The following is a 13,074-nucleotide window of genomic DNA, read 5'->3' as shown; positions in this document are numbered from 1 at the left end:
TGAATGTGAGAATGAATGGTATTGTAAAGCGCTTTGGGTGCCTTGAAAAGCGCTATATAAACCCAATCCATTATTATTAATTTGACCCACAGCAGCCTCGATTTTTCTTTATTTTAGCAAAATGGATTAAGTTTCTGGCTTAAAATGACATTTAGGGGATTTTTACTGCTATCAAATGGCTAAAAAAAATCATTAAATTGACTTTCTGTGCGTGCTTAAGAGGGGGCAGATGAATTACATTTAACAAAAAAATTAGAAACATTTGAAACAAGTGACTCCGTCTTTGTCTTTTTGTTGTTAATAATTTATTAACTAAATGAGCTTAATTTACTTTTATGACATTTCACTTTAAAATCACTGCCCCTAGCTGCAAACTCAGTGGACCCTGTTAAGCAGTAGCCATCTTGTCACGCATCGAACTACAATCCCATGATCCTGCGCGTGGTTCAACCTTCACCCCATCCGTTTGCAGCTCGCACCCCCATTCCTGCTTTGACATCAGCTGTTCCGCCTACACTTCGGTAGCATCCTGCTGGAAGAGGCAGAGGAGCGCAGATCCATAGCATGATGTTCCTTTTATTAATTATCGCGGGCCTCGGAGTGGTGACGCTGCTGGTGATTTTATTTGCGCCACAAATAAGGTAAGCGCCCACTTCACGCGCTCAGTCATTAGAATTTAAACGCAGAGTTTAACACTGGATGTCAGGGCAGGTTATTACTTGGTTAACAAGACATTTAGGTGGTGTGGTGTAGTTATTACGATGAGGATCAGTTTGATTAATGAAGCCACATGATCGTTAATTGTGAATGCTTTACGTTAACGGTGATTTCACACGAGGCTGCTGATCAATGAAATAGAAAAATTGAGCTGTGGGAGGGTGTTTTTTTTTTTCTTGCACAGATGAACCGGGTGTCTTCTGTCTGAGCTGCTCGGGCCTATCAGCAGCCGGAGCGTGGGAGGAGTTATATATGCATACAACACTCCGAGAGAGCTATTGGTTATGTGGCGGCCCTGCTCACTGGCGTGTGTTTCGCACCACTTGCACACTTCACTATGCAAGTTTTTGTGTGAATAATTAACCCGGTTTCACCACAATGCCAGCTTTAACGGGGGCATAGCATTTAGAGACTGCAGAAGGAGCTGCTAGTCATGGCTCAAGAGTTGGGCGTTCGCCTTGTAATCGGAAGGTTGCCGGTTCGAGCCCCGGCTTGGACAGTCTTGGTCGTTGTGTCCTTGGGCAAGACACTTCACCCGTTGCCTACTGGTGGTGGTCAGAGGGCCCGGTGGCGCCAGTGTCCGGCAGCCTCGCCTCTGTCAGTGTGCCCCAGGGTGGCTGTGGCTACAATGTAGCTTGCCATCACCAGTGTGTGAATGTGTGTGTGAATGGGTGGATGACTGGATATGTAAAGCGCTTTGGGGTCCTTAGGGACTAGTAAAGCGCTATATAAATACAGGCCATTTACCATTTAAATGGAGCTGTCTGCTGCATTTGATGATGCAGAATTTGTGTGGTATAAATCAGCCTTGTTTGTGTGTGTGTGTGTGTGTGTGCAGAAAATATGCAGCAGGAAGAGTGTGCAAGTCCACAACTCGTCTTGATGGGAAGACGGTCCTCATCACTGGAGCCAACACAGGAATTGGGAAGGAGACTGCCCTGGATCTGGCAATTCGAGGTGCCTCTTTAAACCCATAACCTGCTGCTGAGAGAAATCAGCAGTCTCTTAAAGCAGTAAGACTGAAATCAGCGTCCTTGCCCCATTTAAAATATTCATAATAAAATGGACCATGGTGTGACACAATTAGCTGTTGTGGTCTCAAGGAAAACCTCGCTTTAAATGTAGTCACATAAATACTTGACTTGTTGTTTGATTATAATATGGTCAATATACCATCAGTCTGGGTTTGGAACAGGTATAAAGTTTTATTTTGGTTTAATTAAGAAAAACAAACAAACAAACAATTCAATCCTATGAGGTCATGACCTCCAAGCGTAGCTTGAACCCTAACTTCATGTATTAGGTGCGAGTGAAAGCGATTGATGCATGTCAGTTAGAATGATTCATTTTTTCTCACCTCAGTCCAAATACTCAGGGGCGTTAACAAAATGTTAAAGAAATATGTAAAAAACACTTAAATATTCTGAAAGCACAGGATTAGCGACTGGGTTTGTCGCTGATGATGACTCACATGCCATTAAAATCTTAAGAATTTGAGATAGAAGGCAACTGGACTTCTTTAAAGTTTGTGAAGAGGCTTCTTTAGTTCTGAATTGAACAATTATTTTTTTCACTTCCAGCCAGGTCAGTTTAGATTGCTTCCCCCCCCCCCCATTAATAAATTAAATAATCATTTAAAAGCTGTTTTGATTATATTTAAGCATGACAAATGTGCAGAAAAAATCTGAGGAATCAGGATGGGGAAAATGCTTTTTCCATGGCACTTTATACCTTACAGCATTAAGTCACTCTTTAATGCTTTTTAGTGGATGACATTGTAACAGATTAAATCTTTCAACAGTCTCAAATATTTCCTGCGTGTGGGACTTAGTAATTACTTGGCCTTTAAAAATAAATTGCATTCTCTAAAAAGTTCTCTGAGTCATCAGTGAAAATGCTTTTCTACATCACTGACTAACAGGTCAGCTACATAATTTCCCTAGGGATTAAATCTGATTCTTCCAAACCACACACCAAACCTCTATTTGGCTTCATCTCTTTGTTAATAGTTTAGTTGCTGCTTCTTTGTCACCTGGTAGGAGCTCGGGTGATCATGGCGTGTCGAGATGTGGAAAAGGGTGAGGAGGCTGCGGCCAGTATACGAGCCAGTTACCCCGAAGCACGAGTGGAGGTCCGGGAGCTCGATTTGGCAGATACGTGCTCTATACGAGCCTTCGCACAGAAATTCCTAAGAGGTGAGCACAGGTTAGCGTTTTAATACTCACATCTACAGAGCCCAAGTGTGTGGTTATTAAATAGGTTTTTTTTGTGTGATGCTCTCTTCTTGTTCAGAAGTCAACCAGCTACATATCCTTATAAACAACGCTGGGGTGATGATGTGCCCCTACACGAAAACTGTCGATGGCTTTGAGATGCATATCGGAATCAATCATTTGGGTAGGGCTTTTATGGAACCTGTTGGAATCAGTGAATCGTTGCAATTAAATCAATTCGTCTCCATTGTGGGGAAGGTTATTTCCAAAATAAAATGCACTGAAAGGATGATTCTTACATGTTGCAGGCCACTTCCTGTTGACATCCCTTCTAATCGGGCTTTTAAAGCGCAGCGCTCCGGCTCGGATTGTGGTGGTCTCCTCTCTGGCACACAACTTTGGCTGGATCCGCTTCCATGACCTTCACAGCCAGGGCAGCTACAACAGCGGATTAGCATACTGCCAGAGCAAACTGGCAAACGTACTGTTCACCAGAGAGCTGGCTTCCAGACTCAAAGGTACACAAATACAAAACACTGTAACCAGCAACACAAAGTGTGGGAGAAACTATGTGACATTCATATCCGAGAAAGGAATGACGAGCATTTGTGCCAAGGGTGATCACGAGGTGTTCTGAGGCTTCTTAAATGGAAGACTCAACTATTAAATGTGACAACACAGTCTTTCATAAACACGCTTTTGAAATGGAAGCATGTCGCTAAAGCCACCATGAAAATTTACAGAAGAAATGTTTTTACCTAAAATTTAAGCTGATAAAATTGTGACAAAAAGTTGGTGCATTTCTTTCACAGGAACTAATGTCACAGTGAACTCTGTTCATCCGGGGACGGTAAACTCTGACCTGACCAGACATTCAACTCTGATGACGATATTGTTCACAGTCTTCTCCGTGTTCCTGAAAACTCCACGGGAAGGAGCACAGACTAGCATCTACTGTGCCATTGCAGAGGAACTGCACTCTATCTCTGGGAAACACTTCAGGTAGGACCAAAGAAAGACAAAGGAAGTGAAAAATCTGTATAAGCACCAACCTATAATTTGTTCGTGCTACCAAACTTTCCATCCTGACCACAGAGCATTTGACACCTTAATCTACACGAGTGACTCCAACATGGTTTTGCCATTAAAGACTTTGTCATTGTTATTAATTTATCAGCCTGGTTTTACACTTAAAGGAAATTTCTTTTTCACTGCTGGGACCTTTTAGATGAATATTATATCACAACTTTTGTCAAAGGACCTTAGAAAATCCTAAAACGTAGGCAGGAAGCTGGAAAAGGCTACAGTAGCATTTCTGGGTAACTAGTTTGTCCACACCACAATGACACACACTGTGTGTATGAGTGAATGTTTTTTATATTGTCATTTGTGCTTAGAAACATATAATCATTTGTATGCTGATAAAAATCATATCCTTATTGGGTCTGATAAGATTCTGTGTGCACTTGTGTACCATGAGATGATAGGAAGCAGTCTCGACATCATAAAAACCAGACTGTCCTGTTGTTTTCTTAAAAGTGCAAGAGCCACACCTTTAAATGTGCATTTGAGATATGGCCTTTTGCAAGTCCCTGTTTTTATAGTTTAGCAAGACGCTTACATCTGCTTTTCTGCACTCAGTTTAAGTTCATTGAAAGGCCGTATGTCTATGTATAGTATGGCTGGAAACACACACGCATGCACCTACACACACACACAGAATACAGACACTGATGTTGTTCAGATATGCCTGCTTAAGAACGCCACGTGTACTTGTAATTGCATGTCCATGAATGATTGCTTGCTGACAATAAAAAGGGCTGTAGCGAAGGAATCAGTTGGAGTTGCTTGGACAGGCGAGTCGCAGCACTGCTCTCCAACGCTCCCCTTGCAAGTAAAATGTACACTGGTGTCTGTGTGCTTTCAGTAACAGGTTCTGTTTACCAGCAGGGTTGACTTAAACCCAACACTGTGTACAAGTGGAGGATATTTAGAACCTTTGCTACTTATCCTTAGTGTGGTGCTCTGTATACACCAGGATGACAGTGTGTAATACCAGGTTGGAGCCCCTTTTGCCTTCAGAGCTGCCTTTATTTTTCATGGCATAGATTCAATAAGGTGCTGGAAACATTTGGTCCATATTCACGTGAGAGTGCAGTGAACATACCGTCAGTCATAAAGGGATGGACATGGTCCGCAGTACTCAGGTAGGCTTTGATATTTAAACTCTCAGCTGGTACTAAGAAGTCCAAAATCTGCCAAGAAAATATTCCCCACGCCACATTATTGGTTGGTATAAGGCAGAATGGAACCATAGTCTTATGTTGTTTATACCAGATATTGTCTCTAACTTTTGAATCTCACGTCAGAAATCAAGATTAGATTGGAACAATCTTCTATTGTCCAATTTTGGTCAGCCTGTGTAAACTGTAGTCTCAGTTTCCTGTTCTTAGCCGATAGCCGTGGTATCAGGTATGGTATTCTGCTGCTGTAGGTTCAGCATGTTCTGTGCTCAGAGGTGCTCTTCTGCATACCTTGGGTGTAATAAGTGTGATTTGAGTTACTGTTGTCTTCCTATCAGCTCAGAGCAATTTGGCAGTTCTCCTCTGAGCTTAGTTTGTGACACTTTCACTTGGTGAACTGCTTCTCACTGGATATTCTTTAGTTTTTGGACCATTTTCTTTAAACTACAGAGATAGAAAATCCCAGTAGACACCAGTGGTTTCTGAAATACCTTTCTTCCTCATTCTGATGTTCAGTTTAAATTTTATTGCATGTCTGCATCCTTAAATGCATTGAGTTGCTGTTAAGTGATTGGACAGCTGTACCTAACAAATTAGCTGATACTCAAGTTTGCATAAGTCCGCCCGGATATTCCACAACAGTTATAAATTGTTTTGTTGCCTTAGAAAAAATATGTAGAAATGCAAAAATGTTAAGTTCGGAGTAAAAAAAAGACAGCAACACCAGAACCTTGTCCGCGCTGTTAAACTGGTTAACACGGCAGAATGGTTTGAAACCTGTACGTGTCATGGTCCTGGGTCGGTGACCCAGCGCTTTTAGTTTGTTATCATTTTATAGATGATGATTGTTTAAGTTCTGTGTTATATTCGGTCTGCGTCTGTATCTGTCTGTCTATGGTGTCACCCCATCTGTTTGTGAATCTGTCTGTTTAGTTCAATGTCTTGTCTGGTTCCATGTGTCTGAGTTTCCTGTTTTATTGTGAAGGTCCGTGTCGTATGTGAGTGTGATCAGTTTACATTTCCCCTGTCCCGTCAGCCCAGATTCCTCCCAGCTGTGTTGCCCTCCTGTCTCTCATCCCCTGATTACTGGTGTGTGTATTTAAGCCCTGTGTGTTCTCCTGCCTGTTGCCGGTTCGTCTGTATTACTCAGTGTCAGTCTGTGTATCCACCGTGTCTTCTCCCTGCTGTTCATCGTCATCCTCCTCTGCTCGTTTTCATTCAGGTTTGTGCTCTGTAGTTTAGTTGTTTCCCAGTTTAGTTTAGTTCGAGCCCCGTTTGCTGTTTGTCCACATTCTTTTTGTGTTCAATAAATCACCTTCACTTCTCCACGACTGCCTGCGATTGGATCCCCATTTATTCCACACGGCTCGCCTCGGCAGCCGTGACAGTACGTCTTGCAACAATTTTTACAAAACTGTAACAAATTTTACAGGGTAGTCTATGATGGGAAGTTTAGAAGACGTTGTCTGATACACAAAACAAGCATGCAGATAAAAGAACAATACATGGACGCTAAAAAGGGAAGAAATGGTCAAGTCAAACCATGTACCTTAAACCAACAAGGGTGCTGTGGAATGAAATGAAGAAGAAAAACAGTGAACTGAAACAATTTTGCCAATGTAATATTCACAGTTTCACTTTTAGCAGCCACACAAAACATCTGATGGAAGGTGTTACCTCTATAAGAACATTCCAGAATTACTTGATTCGTCTGTTAGTTTTGCCAGCCTGCTTTGCAAGTTCACTGAACACGTGAGAAGTACAAATGCTTGTCTGCTATTAGTTTTGTCAGTTTGTTTTCGGCTATAATTGTAACATTGATGAGCAGCTGAATGTTTTTTATGTAAACTAATGCCAAAACTCTAGTGAACCTAAAGGTTTTCTTTTTTCCCTTTGCAGCTTGACTTTTTTTTTTTTTTACTTTTTGAATTTTGATCAAAAATAAGGACACATGTACCGATTGGATTTAATATTTGTTTTGTAGTAGAGACTTTGCAATCTTAACCACTAATGTCCACTACCTGATGACACCTGAAGAAAAAATAATACTTCAGAAGTCACACAGAATTTCAGCACATGGAGAAAGTAACCTGTCGAATCAAATCCAGAAAAAGTAGGAGAAGCACAGTTTCAGCTCTAGTCAAGTCTAGTCAAGTCAAGTCAAGTTTATTTATAGAGCACATTTAAAAACAACCAAGGCTGACCAAAGTGCTGTACAGTAAATACAGATAAAAATACAATAGAACACAATTTCGTAATAACACCTCGCTGATAAAAATAAAATAAAAATATATAAAACAAATAAATTAAACCTTTCTAAAAGCCAATGAAAAGAGGTGAGTTTTAAGAGCGGTTTTAAAAGTTTCTAGGCTTTTGGAGAGTCTGACGTGAGGAGGTAAACTGTTCCACAGTCTGGGTGCAGCCACAGCAAACGCCCTCTCTCCCTTTGTCTTTAATTTATACCTGGGAACATCTAAAAGCATCAGGTCGGCTGACCTCAAAGATCTCCTGGGGCGATAAGTACTAAGGAGTTCTGACAGGTAAGAAGGTGCAGTGCCATTTAAAACCTTAAAAGCCAGCAATAAGATTTTAAAATCAATCCTAAAGGCAACTGGGAGCCAGTGGAGAGAGCAGAGAACCGGAGTGATGTGGTCTCTTTTTTTTGAACCGGTCAACAGGCGAGCGGCAGCGTTCTGCACCAGTTGAAGGCGATGTAGACAGGAACGATCTAGGCCAGCATAGAGGGAATTGCAGTAGTCTAGCCGTGAAGTAATAAAAGCATGGACCACTCTTTCTAGATCGTTCCTGCAAAGCTAAGACTTGACTTTGGCTAAAATCCGCAAATGATAAAAAGATCCCTTAACTACAGAGCTAATTTGTTTATCAAGTTTAAAAGCATTGTCAAAAATAACACCAAGACTCTTAATGGAAGAAGTGCAATCGGAGGTTAGGGGTCCCAAAAAGTCAAGAGAGAAGTTGGGATCTTTAGGAAGCCCAAACACAATGACTTCAGTTTTGCTTTCATTAAGGTGTAAGAAGTTAAGAGTCATCCAAGTCTTAATGTCAGACAAGCAGGAGAGTAGCGGCTGCAAAGAAACATTGCAGTTCAACCTCAGAGGGAGGTAGATCTGAATATCATCGGCAAAGATGTGGAAGGACACATTATGTTTACGGAGCACATTGCCCAGAGGGAGCAAGTACAGAATAAACAACAGGGGGCCTAGTATGGACCCCTGAGGTACGCCACAGGTTAAAGGAGCTCTGGGAGATGACAGTTCACCAAGGTGAACAGAAAAACTCCTATTATTCAAATAGGACTGGAAAAACTTTAAGACAGTGCCCTTTAAACCGACACAATGTTGAAGGCGGGATAGCAGTATGTTGTGATCAACAGTGTCGAAGGCTGCTGTCAGGTCCAGGGTTACTAAGACAGCAGCACAACCAGAGTCAACAGTTAAAAGCAAATCATTAAAAACTCTCAGAAGGGCGGTTTCTGTGCTATGCCGAGCTCTAAAACCAGACTGGAACTTCTCATAGAGATTGTTATTGTCAAGAAATAGCTGGAGCTGCGTGAGGGCGGCTCGTTCCAGTACTTTAGACAGAAAAGGGAGGTTGGAAATGGGCCTATAGTTAGAGAGTAGGGATGGATCTAGATTAGGCTTTTTAAGGAGAGGTTGAACAACAGCGTGCTTGAAGGGTGTTGGAAAACAACCAGAACTGAGGCAGGCATTGATCAGGACCAGAAGGAAAGGTCCGACTGAGTCCAGAACCTGCTTCAGAAGCCGAGAGGGGATAGCATCGGTGGAACAGTTGGTAGTCTTAACCTTGCAGACTATTTCATGCAGCTGAGAGAGAGAGATTGGTTCGAACTGATTAAAGGCAGAATGGCACAAAGACAAAACACAGGGATTGGAAGGTGAAGATGGAATGACAGACTGCAGGGAGGAAATCTTGTTTACAAAGAACTTTAGAAAGTCATTACAGAGGGTGGCAGAAGGTGTGAGGCTGGTGGATGTGTAAGGATTTACAATGGAATTTAAAACACGAAACAGAGTCTGAGGTTTATGGACACTACTGCTAACCAGGTTTGATATGTAGGAGGACTTGGCCTCTTTAACGGCTTTCTGATAGGTTGAAAGAGAGTCTCTGAGGATATTAAAAGAAATGTGCAGCTTGTCCTTTTTCCATTTTCTCTCAGCACACCTACAGGTGCGCCTGAGAGCACGAACAGAGTCTGTAATCCAGGGTTCAGCGTGAGCTTTGGGACGGAGTGTTTTTAGGGGAGCGATGAGGTCCAAAATAGAAGTACATGTTGAGTTGAAAAGAGCAGTTAAATCTTCTGCACACAAGGAATCAATCCAGTCCACCGTGGAGAGCTCAGAGTTGCTAAAAGCAGCAGAAAACTGAGATGGTACATGGGTATTGATGATCCGGTGACGGCGTGAAGGAGGTTTAACTGCAGCATCAGAACAATGTGCAGTGGCAGAAAATAGAACAGGAAAATGATCGGAGATACACGCACTCTCACAAATTTCAGAGATGTGGATACCCAAGCCGTGAGACATGACAAGGTCCAAAGTGTGACCCTTCTCATGTGTGGAGCCAGACACACACTGAGTAAGGTTGAAGGAATCCAACAGTGAAACAAAGTCTCTAACCAGGGGTTTAGATTGACAGCACACATGAATATTCAGGTCACCAACAATAAGAAAATGATCGAAATCTACTGAAAGCCCTGAAAGGAATTCCCCAAACTCACTGATAAAGTCCTTGTTAAATTTGGGAGGACGATATACCACTGCAATCAGTAACGGAGTGGATGAGTTTAGTTTAAAAAGCTGTAGTTCAAAGCTGGAAAAAGAGGAAAAAGAAATCTGATGGCAGTCATAAACAGATTTAAAAACACAGGCGAGGCCTCCGCCTTTGCCAGAGGACCTGGGAGTGTTTAAAAAACAACAGCCTGGAGGAAGAAGCTCAGAGAAAGCCACAGTCTCACCAGCGCGTAACCAGGTCTCCGTGTAGTGGGTGTAGTTGTGTGTTTTTTTATTTCCATCTTTCCATTCCTCCTTTCTCTTGCACTTACCCGTTTCAGGGTTGAGGGCCTATTCCGGCTGTCATAAGGCAAGAGTCGGGGTATACACAGGAAGCCAGACAACCACTCACATTCATACCTACAGGCAATTTAGTGTCACCAATTAGCCTAACTGAACCCTGAAGGCCCCAGTCTGGTGGATTTGAACCCACTACCTTCTTGCTGTAAGGCACCATTGCGTTGGTTGTGCTTCTTTGCTTTTATTTTTACAACTTTGCACATAAAGATGTTCGGTGTCTTTGTAGGCAGACCGAGCACTGGATCCAATGTTTGGATCTTAGTAACTGATACTTCTTATGACTTAAAAAAAAAGCTTCTTGGGGAAAAAAAAAGATAATGCTTATACGATTACACAAGCTAAAAGAGATCCTTGTATCCAGGGTGATGACTCACAGCATCATACAGTACGTTCTTATGTAATAACCACTCCTCCTCCTTTCATTTCAGTGACTGCACCCCTGCCTTTGTGGCCCCACAGGGAAGAAGTGCGGAGACCGCGAGGAGACTGTGGGATGTCAGCTGCGAGCTTCTTGGAATCGAGTGGGACTAATTAGGCTTTCGACCGCCATCTATCTCAGCTCTCGAAGGAGTCCTTAACATTAAAAATTTTCATTGATTTAATTAATTCCATTATTGTTTTGATGTTCTGTACTTTCCTACCTAATAAGCAGTCAGGTAATTTAAGTAAGAGGTACTACAATGTGAAGTTGCTTTTTTGTGTAATAATATATTAATTACATTATAATAACTTGAGTATTTTGGTGCTCTGCAACAGCTTCTCAAACCAAAACCACTCAACCATATTATCATGTAAACACAAATACCTTTTCGACTTTATATTTTTTGTGAGACAATGTGAATAGTGTAGGCAAAAAAGCAACTTGATGTGTTGTAATGCTGTAGGATACAGTAAGGAGTCAACACAGGGTAAAAGACCAGCATCTTTATCAAGTATTATGTTTTTTCCAAATGATTTTTGCTGAATTCGCAGTTAAATTGCTTGACTTTAGTGCCAGCATTTCTTAACAACTGCAGGGGTTCTTACAGCATTTCCAGGTTGATTAAAATTTATTAAAGTATTAAACATGTGCGACAGTCTGAGCCAAAATCACTGCTTAAATAGCATAAATGTATTTTGTCATAACTCTAATAGTCGATGTACAAGATACGATTTTTTTTCTATTATAGACAACGAATAGTTGAGATTACATTCATATTTCCAAAGATTGTTTTTGTTTAGTTTGTTTTTTTACCCCCTACTCAGTGCGATCTGCACATTCCTGTAAGAACTAGTTTGAAATTTATAAGGATCTCTTTAATCATGTTTCCTTTGCAGCATTCACATGCAGGTTTGCCAGGAGTTTACATTCTGTGTTTTATACAAGTCAAAACATGCCTTTTACTACATTTACATTCATGTTACCAGTTGAATGTTTACATTTTATGTAAATAAAACTGAAATATTACTAAAAAGTTTGTCATCTTCTTTAGGCTCCCTTTAGGGGTCACCTGCCTCCATCTCACCCTATCCCTAGCACTCATCTGTCGCACCAAGCTTCTCTTCCTTCCATCCAGAAACCATCTCTGTGGTTTTCTTCCAAACTGGGAGGCCTGAGTTCAACATTTGTTGTCCAATCTCCGCAGCCTTGCCTCTCCAACTTTGTCTTTCATTTTTAATCCTACGTCTCCTGGTCACTCGCAATGAAAATCTTCAACTTTGCCACTTCCTTGAACTCTTTTAGATCCAAAATTGAGAGAATGAAATGCACGAGTACCTAAGATTAGGTGGACAAAGATGATTTACACAACACATGCGAGTCAGGTTTCATCACACTGTTACTGTTAATAAATAAACTAAAAGGGAAAATATTACAGGACTTAAAAAAAAAAAAGCTGCCACATTTTTGTTAACAAGGTAACTATCCGGGGGCCTCAAAGGTCAGAAATTTTGCTAAACTCCATTCCCCATGTCAGTACATTCAAATCATCAAAATCTTAAAGCTATTTAAAAATAATGGCAAACGCAACACATCCAGTTTTGAAACAGAAATGCTCGTTCTGTTTTTAAAATAGGCATGCTCATTTTTAATTTGATTTCAGAATAACATAAATAAAATAAAAAAATTAAAGAAAGTGGAAAAGTTGTGTAACGCTCAAACAAAAACACCATTTAAAAACCATCCCATAAGTGATTTGTTGCCTCATGTCATAACACGACTGTGTTTAGAGGATCTAAGAGCTTCAGACTTTTACCACAGTTTAACAAATTTAGAATAAAGTTTCTCAGTATTAAACTATGAATAAATAAACAGCAATTTTATCATATATTAGGCATAATATCACTAGAATTTAAACGAATTGTGACTTATCTCACAATTTTATTTAAGAAGTATGTTGTACAAACATGGGTAGGTTGCACATCTGTGGAGGCACTGTTAATTTTGCTATATGCACACACTCCACAGTTGGAGCAACAGTTGCTGGATGTTGTTTTAACGCAAAGTATTGCAAGATAATGCCAAATTACAAGTATAACGCTCTGGAGTGAGAGGGTCAGCGTGGGTGGCAAACTGGCATGCCTGCAGCCAAACCCTGTCAATAAACAAATACAAAGGAAGCACCAAACCATGGGACACTAAAAAAGCTACAGCATATGATCTCCTCCATTTTCTTACACAAGGCGCTAGTTTTTTGTATTTTGAGACAGAGTTGCTTTGTTTTTTTCTATATTTACATATCCTAATAATGGAAAACTTTTACATTTAAATTACTGAATGTTGTTCTAAATCATCTATTAAATATATTTGTT

General features: G+C 40.9%; 1 protein-coding gene across 1 annotated transcript; it reads left to right on the top strand.

The window, feature by feature from the left end:
* The first annotated feature begins 514 nt into the window (after positions 1-514).
* rdh12 (retinol dehydrogenase 12) lies at positions 515-10,951 on the top strand. The gene is made up of 7 exons (XM_085342923.1): positions 515-641; positions 1,556-1,674; positions 2,757-2,912; positions 3,010-3,114; positions 3,239-3,448; positions 3,743-3,932; positions 10,713-10,951. The coding sequence occupies exons 1-7, from the start codon at positions 565-567 to the stop codon at positions 10,813-10,815; spliced, it is 960 nt and encodes a 319-aa protein (XP_085199049.1). The 5' UTR covers positions 515-564; the 3' UTR covers positions 10,816-10,951.
* The last annotated feature ends 2,123 nt before the right edge of the window (positions 10,952-13,074 follow it).

The sequence above is a fragment of the Diplotaxodon limnothrissa genome, linkage group LG19, assembly GCF_057381915.1.
Source record: "Diplotaxodon limnothrissa isolate DT_005_m linkage group LG19, D_limnothrissa_male_GT1.1, whole genome shotgun sequence".
Classification (NCBI taxonomy): Eukaryota; Metazoa; Chordata; class Actinopteri; order Cichliformes; family Cichlidae; genus Diplotaxodon; species Diplotaxodon limnothrissa.
This window is presented reverse-complemented; position numbering and strand designations above follow the sequence as displayed.